Source organism: Trachurus trachurus (genome assembly GCF_905171665.1).
Source record: "Trachurus trachurus genome assembly, chromosome: 4".
NCBI lineage: Eukaryota > Metazoa > Chordata > Actinopteri > Carangiformes > Carangidae > Trachurus > Trachurus trachurus.
In genome coordinates, this window is record NC_139898.1 from 28636189 (window position 1) to 28653864 (window position 17676).

General features: G+C 42.2%; 2 protein-coding genes across 3 annotated transcripts in view; both read right to left on the minus strand.

The window, feature by feature from the left end:
• LOC310985199 (tetratricopeptide repeat protein 14-like) overlaps positions 1-17676 on the minus strand; it is a 408748-nt gene that overhangs the window by 156304 nt on the left and 234768 nt on the right. The window lies entirely within an intron of this gene.
• LOC310984902 (carboxyl-terminal PDZ ligand of neuronal nitric oxide synthase protein-like) overlaps positions 1-17676 on the minus strand; it is a 221330-nt gene that overhangs the window by 66768 nt on the left and 136886 nt on the right. For both annotated transcript variants that reach the window (XM_083970275.1, XM_083970276.1), the window contains one exon: positions 15557-15750. In XM_083970275.1, coding sequence (XP_083826401.1) covers positions 15557-15750 — 194 coding nt within the window. The remainder of the gene's footprint in view (positions 1-15556; positions 15751-17676) is intronic.

Genomic DNA, 17676 nt, shown 5'->3' on the forward strand with positions numbered 1-17676 from the left:
CACCTCAGAGCAGCTGACCAGTCACTGCACGAAGAGGGTGTGAATGTCGGATCGTCCGTTTTGATGTTACAAGTTTCATTTTTGACCACAAAGAACCATGAATTTATCTACACCCAATTAAGTCCATGGTCTGGGGCAGTACTTGGGGTGTGTGGTCTGCTGTGCTGGACGTTTCTGATTGGTCGAGTGCTCGCTACGTTTTATTTAAGCTGCCATGTTTAAGACGCTACGGCTGCAGCGGACTGTTTTGTTTTTTTCGTTATGGTTCACGATGACATCAACGTTGCTGTACAACCTTCGTCTTCTTCTTACAGCCACCTGCTGGACTGGAGGTGTATTGCATCACCCTCGATTGCTTTTTCATAAAGAAATGCTTGATGCTATTATACTAGTTCTGAAAATACATTCGAGGTTAGCAACTCTGCAGCTTTTAGCCTGCTGTGGCTCTTTGTTTTGAAGCAAACTTTGCATTTAATTTAGTGGCTTTCATTAAAGGGATATTCTGGTGTAAATGTAACCCATGCTTTAACGCACCGTGCAGCCGAGTAGACTAATAATGCAGAAGCCCTGACAAGTCGATTACCGAGTGCAGTAGAAAAGTGGCGTTCAGTTCCAAAAATGCAGCACGCTTTGTCGACTGTGGTAGTTTGAGTAACTCAACTCAATGTTCATTTCCCTGTCAACTATCACTAGTTATTGTTAGAAACAGAGAGGGAAGACGGAGAGGAACACTGATGCATCCGGTAATCGACTTGTCAGGGCTTTTCCACAACTAGCGAGCGGCTGGAGGAGAGTGGGTGAGTTGTAATTTTGTCTCTTTTAGGTAGACACCAGGCAAAGCTAGCAGGTGTTTGATGCCTCGTATTATGGGCTGGGACCCTGTTTGTACTGTTGATGAGGTTTGGTGCTGTTCTGAGTATTATTTGTGGCTATGAGCGGCTTTTTTGATCACGGATGGCTCCTGGCTCCATAGACAGCAGTGTTTTGCTATCTGGCTGTCTGTGCTGAAGTCGCTACTAGAGAAGTTTGTGATCGGCAAACTTGATCTCTGGAGGGGTGGTTATACTCGGTCTCGCGGTGCGATAAAGCTCGGTTTACATTTACACCGGAATATCCCTTTAACTCTCTTGTGTTACACTGTCAAAACTAAACCTAACATTTTGTTTCATGTTATTAAAATGTTCTGTTGGAGAAGTCTGCAGCACCTAACGCTAACAGGATGCTAACGTAGCTCCGCGCCTGCTGGATGTGGAGGTTGACGACTCGCTACTAACACGTTAGCCGTGAGATCCTAGTGAGCTCAGTCACTTCAAGTGTATCAAGACTTCATTGCTGTGGAATATTTCTGCCCCCTGGTGATCACAAATCCCATCATGCAGCTTTAACAGCACATTAACGAAGCAGCCAAAACATATAAAGAGGCAGTGAAACAGCTAAAAATCAAGCTGTGGATGTTTAATGCTTCCGGGCAAAACAGATTTCTTTTTTTTTTGCTGAGAAATGTCACCTTGCTTTGACCTGTAATTACAGCGTACCCTTTGGCCAATTACTGTAATTTTCAAAAATGCCACGGCGGCGCACCGGGGCCCAAACAGCTATGAAGATTGGGGCGGCAAATTATTCTTGGGAGTCGATGCCTGGAGTGCCTCTTCAAAAATGGCTGCGCGAGTTAGGAGGGGTTTTGGCAGAGTAAAAAAAAAAAAAAAAAAGCCATGAAAGATGATTAACGGGGCATTTGAGGCCTTCAGTGGATGACGACTATTGAGGAAAACACAAATTTGTAATATTATCACAAGGAGGCGGTGAGAAATAAAAAAACGAATTCATCAAAATGCTAAAAAATAAAAGATTAATCATCTTTTCAAAGGCGGTGGAGGCGTCAAGCTACGATGATGGAGGGATGGATGACAATGATGTACAGTGACAAAAACTGTGACAAGCTCTGAATCTATTATGAAGGTTTTATGAACAGATCCCACACACACACACACACACACGGTCTTAGTTGACTGAGTGAAACGCCTGCGTGTTCAAACATTGTTTTTAGCCGCTGTGCACTGTGTTTACTGTACAGAATGAGAAACAACAACCCACCTCTGTACACTGAATCCTGTTGAGCTGTTTAACACATTTAAAGCCAATTACAGACGACGGTGGAGGAGAATATCCAAACAGATCTGGTGGGGGGGGGGGGGGGGTTTAAGAAAAACAGTCTTCATGATAACTGCTCAAATGTGGCCCGCCTGAGGGAAAAACTCGGCTATTACCATCTAATTCCCACCCATATACATGCTAATACAGGTTGTTAGCAGGCAGCGGGAGTCTGCCTTTATCTTTTAGCCTCGTTAAATAAAGAACGTTTAGAAAAAAAAGGGAAAAAAGAGAGAGAGAGAGAGACAGAACTGAAACTAAAGATAGACGACATGGGATAAAGGAAGTCTTTATTTCTACTTCCCCTGGCTGTGATTACACTGGCTGCTCTCTGTCTGTCAAACAGCCCGTCCCCTCCCACACACACACACACACACACAGACACAGACAGGCAATAAAACACTAAAAGGTTAGACAGGGTCTGGCTTCCTTCACTGCAGACACATTTCCAACTTTATCTGGGGCTCTTGTGAAAGAAAGATGGATCTGTAATATCAGATCATGTCGTTATATGGTTGTAGTTTGAGACTACACATCCTCTCGCCAACATACCATCTGTCATTTGATGCAGTTGATTAATTGGGACTGTCCACGCACAATAAACTAATAAACTAAACTAAACACTGAGCATGTGCATAATGCATAATGCAAATCATAATCACAGTCATTTGGTAAAAATGAGACATGCAACAGGTGGTACCAAAAATAATATCCATTAAACTTTACTGTAGAGTTTTAAAACCCACTTCACTTATTGAACTCTTCCACTTTTCCACATTTTGCTCCTGACAAACTCCGGTCAACAGGTCGAAAAGCTTCGTCAGAGCCACAATGAGAAGTTCAGCTGAAGTAAAAAAGTGAAGAGCTGTGCCCTTTAAAAAACACTAAATGTCCTGTGGCTGCTGCCGCTGCTGCTGCTGCAGTTCACTCTGGTCTCTTGAGGATATTATTAAAAGGTAACCTGGGCAGCAGGTTAGAGCAGTTTCTGAGGTGAAATATTGCCGTCTCGCATTGGAAAATCATGTCTCAGTATGAATTGTAAAGTGTAATTCGCTTTTTAAACAATGTGGCACGAAGTGGGAAATCCATCTGAGAGGAGCAAAGACATTTACTAAATGCAAATACAATGTGAAGATGTCATAAATATGCCAATTATCGAAAAAAGATCCTCTGAAAAAAGTTGTTTACAGCTTTTTTCAGCAGTTTTTCCTCATTGATCATACTCATTTTGACGTAGTCCTGTTAGTTTGTCACTTCTTATTTCCCTGGGAGTTGAATCGTCTTATTTCTTGGACATGAGTGACACGATTGTCTAAAATCTTCTGCACTGAAAACTCGGTTCCTGGCGTGAACGTGGCCTAGTTTGGAAAGATAGATATAGATTGAATAGCGGCGCAAAAAAGAAAGCTAATAGAGCAGAAAGTCAAGTGACAGAGACAGAGACAGAGCGCGACAGAGGGAGGAAACAAAGCCTGAGTGGGAGTGTGTGTGTGTGGGCGTGAAAGTGTGTGTGTGATTGTTTGAGACAGTGGAAACTCGAAAAGTAATCCTGATCAATCCCAGACTGACTCCGCTCGGACGAGGATTGATCAGGTCAGTGCTGTTCACCTGTCATCGGGTTTTTCTTGTGGTTTGTCATCAGCTGAAAACTCAAGAGGAAAACATTCCCTGAGAAATCAAATCATCACCGAGTGCGAGGCGATTGAGAAAGAGAAAACAGCAGTGAAAAAAAAAGAAAGAAGAGATTGTGGTCTCTGTTATAAATGGGTCGGCGTATGGGCTGTATTTTTATTGCCTGCTTGTGCGTGAAGTGTATTGAAAAGATAAATCTCTGTCGTGTGAGGATGCTGTGGTTGAGGATGCAACCGGGGGAGAGAAGCCAAGTGTGAGTGTGTGCGGCTGCAACACGGAGGTCAAGAGTTAGTCAAGAGTTTAAGGATGAGGAGAAGTGGCGACTGTTGCCAACAGGATGTAGGGCAGAAGGAGCCTGTGGACAAAGGCCGACACATGAGGAATGAGTATTTTCATTATGGTTCGTAAGATAATAGCCCATGTTTTAGCATTAAAGGAGACATATTATGCTCCTTTTCCACATATTAAAATAGTTCCTAGCTGTCTTAAAGGATCAAACATCACGGCTCTATTCATCCGGTCAAAACAACCCTGTTCAGAATGGCTGGTTTCAGTGCCTGTCCCTTTAAATGCAAATTAACCACTGCTTGCCCCGCCCCCTTTACCAGTATTCACAGGTAAGGGTGGTATTATGCAAATTCAAAAACTAATGATATTATTGCATGTCAACTGAGGGAACCGCTCATAAAACCACATGGATTTCAACCTCAGGAGCCTGAAAATTACTGTTTTTTTGTCAACTCTCACATTTTGGGGGCCGGAAGGCAAGACAAACACCCAAATATGTTAAAGAGCCTTCAAAAAGTGATATTTCCATTATATGTCCCCTTTAAAAGTTGAAATGACTTCCTGTTCAGTTCACTTCTTCTGCAGAGTTAGATTCTACTTGTAAAAACAGGATGTATACGATGCTGCACTGAAAATACTTTGTGACACATAAATAACTGCACAGCTCTATCTGTGTCTGTGTCCTAGCTGGCTCTTTAAAAACAGCACGTCTTCCTCCTCCTCCCTCTTTCCTACATCCCTCTCTTTATTAGTTCCAGCTCTCACTTCCTGACCCTCATTCTTTCTTTCTTTCTGGCTGCTTCAGCTGCCACAGCAGCACTGCAAATATTGGAAACAAATTAATTGGATGTTTAATCACACTGGTCGGACTGTTGAGCTCTCCCACGTCTAGCTTCTAGGTGCAATGTCCTGCCAACAGCTCCGGTCCAGACCGGCTTTAAAGGGCGAGAGAGAGAGAGAGAGAGAGAGAGAGAGAAGGAAAGGAAAGAGAGAGAGAGATGTTGTGTCTTATCTTCTCTTTTAGCTCCGAGTACTGAACCTTCTTGTTTTCTTTATCAGATGAAGTCCACATGCAGAGTGTGACTGGAAATGATTGTGGAGTTACACCATCGTATGCAGATGATAGTTTACTTTAACTATGTGATGTATAGATGGTGTTTATTTACATTTATAACGTTGGTTGATTTATGGCCTTTTATTGATGAAAGAAGTTATAATGTTCTTTGACAAATCTGATAATGAAAAAAACAAAAACAGGATTGATATACGCTACTGTTGATTTTCTGCCAGAGGAACTATTTAACGAGGAACTATGCAGGATTTATATCTTAACTATGCTACATTTTTACCTTAATAAAACAGCTTTGGAGTAATTGTGATGGTTAAATTAATGAATTGTAACTAGTTCCAGGGAGAATGGAGGCTCTCTACCTTCCACCTAGCGTCTCTTGGCTGAAAACCAACCTTGTAAGATCAGAACCTCCAACCCAGTGTCCCAGCTCTCGTCTCTGCGGCACCGCCACACAAACTCGCCCCGTAACCCGTAATCTCTTGTTTATGACAGATTAAACTACACAAATATACACATGGTAACATCGTATAACGTTATGTGCCGCTCTATTGATTGATTTCTCAAAAGCTTCATTGTAAACAAATAGACATGGCCAGAAGGAGGGTTAGCAAAACAGTGGAAGAGCGACCGGACTTGCATAGATCCTCCTAATTGATGGGTCTTCATCACAATAAGTCAAATGCATTTTTGCATCATCATTTATTTAAAAATCAGATCCAGAGCTAGATGCAATAGGGAGTATTTTCTTTTTATGCAACCTTATTATTGTGTTTTAGTTGTGCTAATCTTTTAGTTTATCCCTCTGCATAAAGTCAGTGTAAACCTGAATTTTGCTTTTAGGCACAATTAGTCTCTAATGTTTTCCTTCTACACTCCACATTTACATTCAGCTTAGAATCCTATTGACTGCATTTTAGGAAGTTGTCCCGTCTCTAAGTCGTTGTTAATCCCGGCGGCTCTGCAGCTGCTCTGCTCCAGATCGATGGCTGCATGATGTGCATAGACATATTTCCTTTCCAAGTCACACTGACAGGAAAACTGTGATTTCTACACCTCCTACACACTTCCTACACAAGTCTCCATGTCATCATCACACCACTGTCCCGAGGTCAGGAAAATAATCTTAAGTGTGAAAACACAAAAATTCACGGTGTTTGCAGTCTCACTCGATAAAAGCTTTAAGAGCGAAAAGCAGACATTCCTGCTTCAGAGTTAAACCACATACTGCACTGTGTGTGTGGGTGTTTTATAGTAAAGCTGTACATCCCCAGAGCTGTATAGGGAAATAATGCCAGTTCTCTGCTTTAACACCAACTGTTACAATACTCGCATCATTCATAATAACTAAATTAAAACAATTATTCATAGGAAACTTGAGACATGCAATCACACAAATGTGCTGCAAACTCACACTGATGAAGATGTTTCCTGAATTTATATTTGCATATCTTTTCTTAAATTGCAGTGCGGTCGAAGTGAAAAGGGACTTAAAAGTTCAGCAAAACAAAACAACTCACAAAAATAAAGGGAATAAAAATCATTTACAGCCGCACTTTGCAAATTATGGTGAAAAGCAATTTAGATAAGACAAGTTAATATATGGGACCATCAACATGTCAAGGTTCTGACAGTAAATTACTTCTTCACTGATAATTTCACATCAAAACAAGCCGGGAACGGGCACTCTCATCATGATTAATGTGGAGATATGAGTTAGAAAAACATTCTGTACGTCTGAGATTACATTAGTGACCTGGAGGCGCTGCAGCGGTTGTTGTCCCATTAAACACAAACTTTTGGATAGAACAAACAACTCATTAATAATTTCAAAGCGTTATTTCTAGCAGGGTCAAAGTGTAGGAGACAGACGACATTAGATTAACCTGAACTTTTCAAGTTTAACCCGCAAATAAGGGGAAGCTTCCTGTTATTTACTCTATTTACTGGATTTTCTCATTATTTTCCAACAGGTTTCCTGGAAAGAAACTATGTCATTTAGCACCATGTAATTAAAATAAATGTTAATTTGTTATTTGCTTATGAGTGGAAATTTTCATTCCGCATGTTTGTTTGTAATTCAAATTTCACATTTCTACATGCTCAGCTGTCCTGCTGTGAACTGACTGAATTGCTCCGTACTTCATTTAAATGAATCAATTAGAAATGTGCCGATTTATCACAGCTCCTTTGAAATGTCTTTTACAGTAGTTATTCGTTTGGAAATGATGAAATCTGTGAGTTAAATTAGGGATCGACCGATATGGTTTTTTTCAGGGCTGATACCGATTATTAGTAATCAAGGAAACCGATATCTGACATTTCGAACGATATTCATTTGGTGTCAGAATTTAGAATAACACACCCGGGATTAGACTGAATACAGTAATTTTTGTAGAATAATACTTAAACTCCAACACAGATCTTGGTTCAGTGGGTGGGACGTTGTTGTACAGCTAAGAGCGGTGACTTCAGGTGGATAGACGGCTACATTTGAGCCAAAGGAGTGCGTTTAAATAATACATTTATTATATTGGTTATCGGTGAAAAAACGGCTGATACCGATTATCGAAAAAATGACAAATATCGGCAAATATTATGTCAATAATCGGTCTATCCCTAATTTAAAGCCCCAGTATGTAACTTATTTGGCTTTTTATTAGCAAAAATCAAATATTGCTTTCATAAATACGTATTTCACTGAAGTCGAATCACACCCGCATACAAATGAAAGCTTTCTGGTACCTTAGAATGAGTTGTTACAAGTCGTTACAAATACATAAGTGGGCGACGCACCGAACCGAGGCTGTGACCGTAGGTAACCATGGAAACTCAGCGGAGCTGTCGGCTCGGCCTGTTAAAACTGTCACCACTGTGTAGTGTGAGGAAGGACGGAGGCACTGGTGTTGCCTTCAGGTGCAGTCAGGCAGACGGCCGTCGGCAAACCAACCGGATGTAATTTTACTCCACGAGAGAAAGACGATAAAACGTGGGTCAGGTAAACAATACCACATCACCATGACAACATATTGTCACGCCTGTATTGTTTTGCCTCGTGCTGGCGGACCACTTGTTTATCCCGTTACATGCAGCGTCTGTTGTCTGTCTGACGTCTGCCCGATTTCACGTGAATGCAACATCTAGAATACGTTCAGATATGCAACCGCACCGCTAGATGGGGGGAATTCCTACATAATTATACCTTTAAATGTCAAAAATGAACACTGTGTTGAACAGAGTAGACATTGAACGCATCAGGAGAACTGAGCTCTGTGACTTTACTGCCACTGTCACTTCAAACAGAGGCTCCGGACCAGGGCCCCCTCCCTCCCCCCCTCCCCTCCCTGACCCTTTGGGCCCCTCAGCCTGTTCCCATTAGATACCATCCAATAATAATCCATCCATGTGAGGAAAGTGTTTGTAATTTCAGGTCTGAACCAAGTGAGGCAGACTAATGACGGGATGAGAGAGCAGGAGAGCAGCAGAGAGAGCGGGAGTGTGTCGGAGCGGCGCTGCCTGTAGCGCTACACTCAGAGATCAGAGTGTTTACACCTGCCTGACAGCGTCTGAGAGCAGGCCAGAGGCAAAAACCTCTATCAAAGCATTTGTTGTACAGCCTCACTTTAAAGCACACACACATATACACACACACACTCACTCTCTAATTCACACACAAAAGGAAACAGCAGCTCCGACTTTAACCGCTGCACTGATCTGAAGTTTTTGAACAGCAGCTCATAAACACAGGATCAATGGAAGAGAAAGGAAATCTGGTGGTTGGAGGCTTTGAGATCATGTTGACATTTTGTTTCAGGCACGAAGCGTTTTTTTTTTGTTTTTTTTCCCTCTCCTTTATTCCTTTGTTATGCACAACACTCACACACACACACACACACACACTCACACACACTCCACAGGCTTTGTACTGAAGCATCGATGACCACCTGCTTCCACAACGCAGCCTCTTGAAAAGTGTAGAAACGTATTTATCTCCAGACTGTGACTTCAGTCGTTCCCCTTTTGTCTCGTGTTTAATTCAAGCCCTTTAAAAGTCAACGTCCTGACTCGACCCCCCACCCCTTCGCACGGACGACGACGCACCGAGCCCAAGGTAGGATTGAATTGATGCTCTCTCCCTCTCTTTCTCTCTCTCTCTCGTCCTCGGGGAGCGTTTGAACGCAGAGATTTGTCAGTCTAACGGGAGCTGACAGGGAGAGAATGAACTTTAACACTCGCAGGCTGCTTTCCCTTTCATGAGCTTCCAGAGAAACCCCCGTAGTGCATCAAATCCCCGCGCTGAGCGAACATACGCATGCACACACACACACACACACACATTGACACACACATCTTATTCCGTGGTACCTCTCCTCCTCCTGCTTGTCCCTGCACATTCCCATTTAATCTGTCAAACTGTTAGGAGTGACAAATCTGTCAAAGGGGGAAAAAATTGAAGAGAGCACATACAGCGGAGTGTATATGCGGCTACAAGACTGTCTCACACACTCACACACACACACACACACATGTACACACACACACACACTCCCTCAAATGACCTGAGAATAGAGGTCATTGCTGGGAGCTCGTTGTTTCAGTGATTTCACGCCATGTTGCTTTCAATCAGGGGCTGTAATGAAAGGTTTCATAACTTCACGTTAATGGGACCCAGAGACTGTTAAACAGCTGAACAGCTCTGGGCTTCTTCTTTCTTTTTTCTTCATTTTTCCCGGTAACTCCGTGTCGGGACCCAGAATGAGTCCTAGAGAGACCTGCTCCGCCGAGATCTCGCAGGTTTCTGTGTTTTCGGCGCCTCGGGTGATGATCGCTCTCACCGGGGTCTTGATGAAAAGTTTAAGAAACTGTGTCTGGAGGTGTTGCCTCACAGCTCGTCTGCTTAATTATTCAGCGTTAATGGAGGCTGCCTGAGGAACCACATAATTACCCAGAGTTAACTACTGATCAGGGTTTTTTTTTTTTCCTGCAAACCTTTAATGGCAAAGGTGAAGAACAACATAGAGAAGTGGAAAAACAAAAAACTTTTTTGCTGCAATAAGCTTCAATAATTCATCTCCGGGAACAGAAACAGGACGCGTGTGTTTTCATAGTCGTGTTGGCAGATTTGCCTTTGGATAATTTTGACAAATGCTGCAACGTTCTACCACGAAATTGCTGCTTTTCAGGCCGCAGCTTCTGTATCAAAAGCGCTCGGTGATGAATAGGAACAATCTTTTTTTTGTCCTGGTAAGAAAGCTGCTGCAGCCTTGTTCTTGAATCTATCTTAAGTGGCTGATTTCTATATATTCTTTTTATTCTGTTGATTTAGAAACTTACTTTAGAAACTTTTCTAAAAGCTCGACCGCGCCGCTACACAGCTGGACAGTTGCTGTGTGAAATGTTTTTTTTTTTTTATTGTTGTCAGAACAGTCCAGAAATAGTTGGACGCAGCCCCCGGTTCCCCTACAATGCTCTTCACAAACTGTTAGCTCTCTGATTGAAGCACGGCAAGACCTTTAGGGCACTAAAACGCTTTACTGAGGTTGAGGAGGGGAAAAAAAAAAGTGGATGCGGTTAAATCGGCTTGAAGAAGAAGTCGGTGTCACGACCTCCAGTTCTGTTCGGGATTTTTCCAGCTCTGAAAGTGGAACAGACAAAAAAGAAAAACTCCAGGAAGTGGCTGCGAGCCTCACTTTTACAGGGGTGGGCTGGTTAACCAGACACACATTTACAAAACCAACCAGTTAGTCCTTTTAGTCCGCTCGGTGCACCACAGAGAGGAGGAGGAGGAGGAGTTCTAGTGCATGTGCTGGGACTGGACTCACTGGTCTGCACCATTTTAACAGAAATACACCTGAGTCTGGCTTTCAATGGGAATGGGAGGTGAAGCCCAAAACACTTCTATGAATAATCAGGAGATGAAGTATACAACTATTCTGACCCACGAGCCTGGTGCTGTTAAAATAGCACAATAAATAACACACGGACACGCCCTGAACGCCCTGACGCCTCCGGTCATGTGCTTTGGATCGTTAAAATAGAGCCCTCAGTATTTATTCTATATTTAAGAAGAGAAAATAAGAAAAAAAAAAAATCTTTCTCAGCAGAAAAAGTTAACATGTTAAACAGCTGGAGGTTTATGTGCGTACAACAACGTTTCAGACTCAGACTCAGGGGATGAAATGAAAGTGTTTTTGGAGACAAGGTTGCATCTTTAAAGGGACAACGAGGGGTTTTGGAAAGTGAAGTGTTTTAACTTTTCCCATGAGCCTCCGTGCACACGGTGAAATTCTTGGACCGGTGCAAGACGGATGAAAGCCAAAACATTTGCCAAGAATGTTTTCATTAATCAAGAACGAAAGTCGGAGGTTCGAAGACGATCAGATACCGTCGTAGTTCCGACCATAAATAGCGATTCAGTGGCGTTATTCCCATGACCGAAACTAGGAAATGCTGGGCGAGTCGACCACTAAATAATAATATCAAAATAACTATGAAGACAAAACCATATATTTATCGAAAATGGATCCATTAACAAGTGTGGGTAACAGATTCATCCACATTGATATGAGATTCTTTTATAACCAAAAGCTAACTCCTCGTTGTCTCTTTAAAAAAACTACGAAAAGCATCGATTCTACCAAATTGTTTGAGACAATAAACAATATTTTCCTGTTAACGGCGCGGTGAGGATGGAGCACATGGAGCCGGTCCAGGTGCTCCGAGGCCTGGACCGGTGGGGAAGTGGTGAAAAAAATAAAAATAAAAACATAATAAAATGATTATGATGCAACATCGCTGCCAACTGCACGCAGAGCCGAAGGGCCGGAGCCAAAGAGTAATGTAATAACCCCCCATACCCCCACCACGCCCCCTTCCCCTATCCTCTCTCTGTGCCATCACCCTGCAGTGTCTTCTTCTCCCCACTGCTGCCTCCATCAAAAACACAATTACACCCCTGCATACTGCTGGAAATCCCAGCGACGGCAGCGGAGCCACACGGCCACCGGCCTGCAGCCACACACACACACACACAGCCGGGCCACAGAGCATTTCTCTGGTTATAGATAGACGACTACGCTGCTGCTGCTGCTGCTGCTGGTGGCGGTGGTGGTTTTTTAGTTTAGTTTTATTATGGATCCCCATTAGTCCTCACCTTGGTAAGGACTATTCTTCCTGGGGTCCAGACACTCATATGTGACAATCAAAACATAATACAATAACTAACAGAATTAGATAAATGACAAACAACAAAATAATAAGAATAAAAAATATTTTACAAATACAAACCAACTTTGACTTTTCAAACCTTAAAAGAATATAAGTTCTTTACTAATAATGGCCTCTTTTATTTTCTTTTTGAATCTCCATTCATTTTCAATGTTGGTCATATATGGTGGGAGCCTATTCCAATACGTCACTGTGTTCTGCACATTACAGTTCTCCTAAGTGCCTCAGTTCTTGGTAGAGGCAGGGTAAATGAGCACTCAATGCATGCCTTGTTGCATAGCCATGCCTTTCGTTAGTAGTTTGTAGCTGCAACACCAAATTATTAGGTTTTCCCACATGATAAATATTAAACAAAAATGTGACCAAACTATAAGCAAATCTTTGTTCTACTGTCATCCAAGACAGTGTTTGATGCATCCCCTCTACCCTACTCCTCCCCGAGCAACGGAGAGCGAGTCGTGCTGCTGCTGCTGGTGCTGCTGCTGCTGCTGGTGGTGGTGGTGGTGGTGAGTCTCCACGGGCCAGAGAGCAGGCGCCCGGACCGAGCCGTATCATATCTCTAACACTATGAGGCCGCGCAAACACAAACACGTGAGCTGGATGACTGGCGCTGCGGTCTGAGCGCTCAGCTGCCAACACCCGGCCGGCGGCAGACAGAGAGAGATCATTCCAAGTCTAATAAGAAGTTTCTCGTCCGAGGCCTATAGGAAAGACATAAAACTAAAGAAAAGCTTCTGTAAAGTTTGGATTTCCAGCGTCCAGCCTGGCAGGAGGTGAATGAACAGATTTCTGATTTCCTGCCAAGTTTCCAAACATTAACCTGAGCTGACTCCAGATTCTTTGGTGCATTTTTAAAGCTTTTACCCTGAAACCAAACTCTAACACTGACACACAAACTTTTATTTGCTTTAACTGCATCAACAACTCAACAGCATTTATTATTCAGGTGTTTTTTGTTTTATACTCCTTTAAATTGTGTTTTTTTTTTTTTTGACGATGTATCACTTTATCACAGCTCTGACAGTGAGAGGAGAGAGTTTCTCTGCTGGATGTTTAACAGGTGTGTCAGGGTTCATGGTGAGAAACTCAACCACTTTCAAAAGCCGTCAATCCCCCATAAGCACCTGCAGCAAATCTTCTTTTCACAAAATAGCAGCTTGAGCCTGTTGGAGCATCCTGCCGCTCGCTGAGCTTCTGCCTTTTAGCAACATGTTAGATTTAAAGCACACGAGAGCTATGTAGTGGTTGTGACTAAAACTGTGTATTGACACATGCAGCTACAGAAGAAGTATTTCTATTTATGTTCTGCTGCTTTTACAACTGGGTCTGGATGTAACTCTGCTTTAAAGTTATGGTTGGTAATCATGATCAGAAACACTTTTTGTTGTACTGGGTGAAATGGTCCTTTAATCCTGAGAGTAGTCAATAGTAGTCAATTATGTATTCAGAAAGTCTAAGTGACTAAGAGCAGGAGTGTCCCGATTACTCCCGGATCGGATAGGGCCCTGATCTAGGGCTTTTAAGGTGGATCGGAATCGGCCGATCATACTTAATTTCAAGGCCGATCCATTTAATTTTTTTCCTTCAAAATAAAAGCCTAAATAAAACTAATTAACATAAAATATTAATATTGCACAAATTAAAATAAATATTTTAACCACTTACATTGAATAACCCGCACTAAAATGCTGTGCTTCCCACAAGTTTGTCGTTGTTGTCAGCCGCCATTAGCGAGCTTGGAAAAGTGGAACACGCAAAAATGTCTGCAATGTGGCAACATTTTAAAAATACCGAAAGCCGAGTCTCCAACTGCTACAGTACCTGTAATGTGTGTAGGAGTGAAATTTCACGAGGTGGCAGTAACAGGGCTGGTTTCAACACCACGAATCTCATCAGACACCTTAAAAAACACCACCCTCAAGAACACGCCGCCGCCTTCTGTCAAGCGACATCAACTGCGTCGGATGGGAAAGTCTGAGGGAAGGGGGCTGGGACTTTTGACTTGTGTATTTTCAAAATGTGGCCTGGTAAAACCGTTTTTCCAGGATCTCCAACCCGACCTTTAAGTCACCACAGCTAAACTTGGAAGAAGAACTACAGTAGCTGAAACTAGTAGAAAAAGCCATAATAATAATAATAAAAAAAAAACAGCATATAAACTATATAAAACACGGATTATGTAATATGCAATATTTAATTCAAGTGCAGAGACTGAGATGAAGTAAAATAAGAGCAGAATAGAGACTTTTTAAAGTGCAGTTATGGGTTGGACAGATCTGAGTTTCTAGATGCCACCAGCTGAGCAGCACCAACGTTTCCTGTGAGAAGCCACAGTTTGAATACTGTCGGTGCTTTGGGAAAGGGATGCTTTGAAATCTTTCCTCCTTTCTGAATAAAGTAATGTTAGTAAAGTCGGGGGCCGGTGATACCAGCCCGGGGCGACTGCCGGACCTTCACCTGAGGAGAAGCCAGATTACAAAAGCCAAAGCCAAACATTTTCTCTTTGTCCCTGCTGAGATCGGTTCTCACCTCCGGGTTGTGTTTCCTCCCCAAAAGTCTGAGCAAAGCAAATCCTCAACTCTGCCTGAAGGTTTGAGAGCTCACTAGGGATGTCACGATTATAGATTTTCTTGGTACGATTATTGTCAGAGAAATAATCACGGTGTTACGATTATGATATTACTATGCAATAATCAATTTATTTTAAACACTATGAATGTGTAAAATCAAATATAGCCAAAATATACTTACATAACTTATTGTTTACGCAAAATATTTAAAATATGTATTAATATAGGACCAATTATTAATCCCCCATGGGAAATGTTTCAAATCTATACCAAATGTTTAAGTTTATTATTTTTTTTAAATTACAAATGACACGCTTACATTTAAATTCCTACCAATTCAGTGTTACGTACAGTACATAGGTACATACATGCATGTAAATTCACCAGTATCTGTGCATTTACCTTTACTTTGTCGACATGGTTCTGACATATCATCTTTTTTGGAAAGTGACGGTATTTAGGAATCTTTACGATCAATTAATTGTGGCGTCTAATACCACGATTAATTGTGAAAACAAGTAATCGTGACATCCCTAGAGCTCACTATTACTTTAGACCTCCTATTTCCTTGTGTTTATCGCTGTCAAGACATTTGCTGTCGTCCGTGTTGTCGTTTTACCTTGTTCTCTGTGTGATTCACATCAGTCGTCTTCACCGTGGCGTCCAGGTCCGTCACTCCTCTGTTGATGCTCAACTCCTCCTCCTCCACCTCCGTCGTCGCCACCGTCGCCACCTGGCCAACGTCCTCGGCGTCGATGTCCGTCTCCTCGGCGACGACGATCGGCGTCTTCTCTGCGCCTGTAAGCTCCCGAGCTGAGCCGAGGAAAGTGCACACACATACGGGTGGATGAGCACGCACGCCTGCATACACACATGTGGGCATGAGCATGTACACACGCACACATGGGGCGGACACACACGAACACACTCAGGTGAGAAACATCATCATCATCACACAGTTTCATACACATTATATCACTGAATAAGACTGAAAACTGTTTGTTAAGCTGCTGATAAACAGGAAAAGTTAGTTCACACATCAACGCACAAAGAGCCACAACACAATGCAGATAAATAATAATAACGTATATACATCTCTCTCCTGGAGTTTCCATTTTCAATTATAGTTAATGCATTTTTAATGGGACATATTGGTCGGAACGGGAAACAGTGTGCGGTTTCACCCAAGGAGGCGTAATTAACAATGGAGATCCACAACATTAACAGTATTAAATCAACACACTGGAAAACACTTGAATAATCATAATAAACTTTTTTTTTTAACCCATAAAATCAACACAGAAGTTTAATTTGTTGAGAAACATGTTGATTTTATTATAAACCCGTCTTTTCTTTCAGCATTTTATTATTTGGAGGGTATTTGATTTGCCTCAGCAGAATAAAAACCCTGTAACACTCTTTGTCACAGTTTTCCTTCCCCCTCGACTAAAGTGCCTGAAGTTTCTGGCTGTGCATCACAACTTCTTCACACAAGTATAAACTGACTATACGACGCCACAGCTCTGCTACAATTTCAATTTTAATTTTTCTAGTTTAAAGCAAAGTGATCAACAACTGCCTACCAGACAGAACCGCATTCGGTTTCTGCCAACTAAAAATAACCAGGCGCTGCAGGGACTGTGGTCACTTAAGTGGTGAAACTATTTTCTACACAAAACAGATGGCAGGTACTAATACGTCCTCAACGCTGCTTCCAACAGGCTCCGGTGAACATAAACCAGCTCTCTGCAGGCGAACTGGGACATCTAAAAGGTGAAATGTGTAAGATCTGACCACCTGTTGGATTTCATTCACTCTGAGCAAACAGGAGGAAGAATATTAACTCCATCGATCTACAATCACATCCACAATTTCAACCCACTCACACACAATGTTGCACCTGGTGTTTTCCAGGTAAATTCATGCAAAACCGCTGATGAGCGTTCTTGTCGGGGGCAGTTTTTCAGCAACCAGTCTCTGCATTTACCTCTAAAACAACTCTGTCTGGTAACGTTCTGTTATTATCTCATAGCGTGGTGAATGTGCAGGTCACAACTTGTCCACCAGAGCGTTTTGGAGTTGTTGGATTGTGTATTTGATGAGTTTGATGAGGGAAGCCAAGAAATCCCATGAGCCTCCGTAGCGTAGCTCTGAGCAGCTCACGGATCTGCTCCGCCGTTCTAAAAATAGCTTGCACCGACAATTAAAGGTAACGAACCAACTCCTAAAACTATAGGGATTATGGCAATGGGCCAATTTGTTGAACTATCCCTTTAGGTTAAGAAGTCTAATTAGGATTACAAATGTGAAACTAGTCAGTGAGTTTGATAACATGTTGTTTAAACAGATAATAAATATATATTGGGGAGCAGATGGTGAAAGGTAGAGGGTGATTGGTGTGTGTTAGCCTGGCTCTTAAAAAAAAGATGGAGGTGCTTTGAACAGGAAGTGACATCATTTCCTGATCGCCACAGTGCTCTTCCTCTGTTACACATCTCATATTCTCCTTTTAGCTTCCAGGTCAATACCGACAATCTGATCCTTTTCCTTTATTCCCCCCAAAGAAACTCCACTCTGCTGGAAATGGACAATTAGATTTGATGTTTAACTTCTTACACTTATTTGATTTCAATCAAACTTCATTTCTTATAACTCACACTTCTTTAAAATTGTTCACTTTTTCTTTCCGTGCCCATATTTTGCAGCCGTTTCCCTCACGCTTCGCCTCCTCCTTCCTTC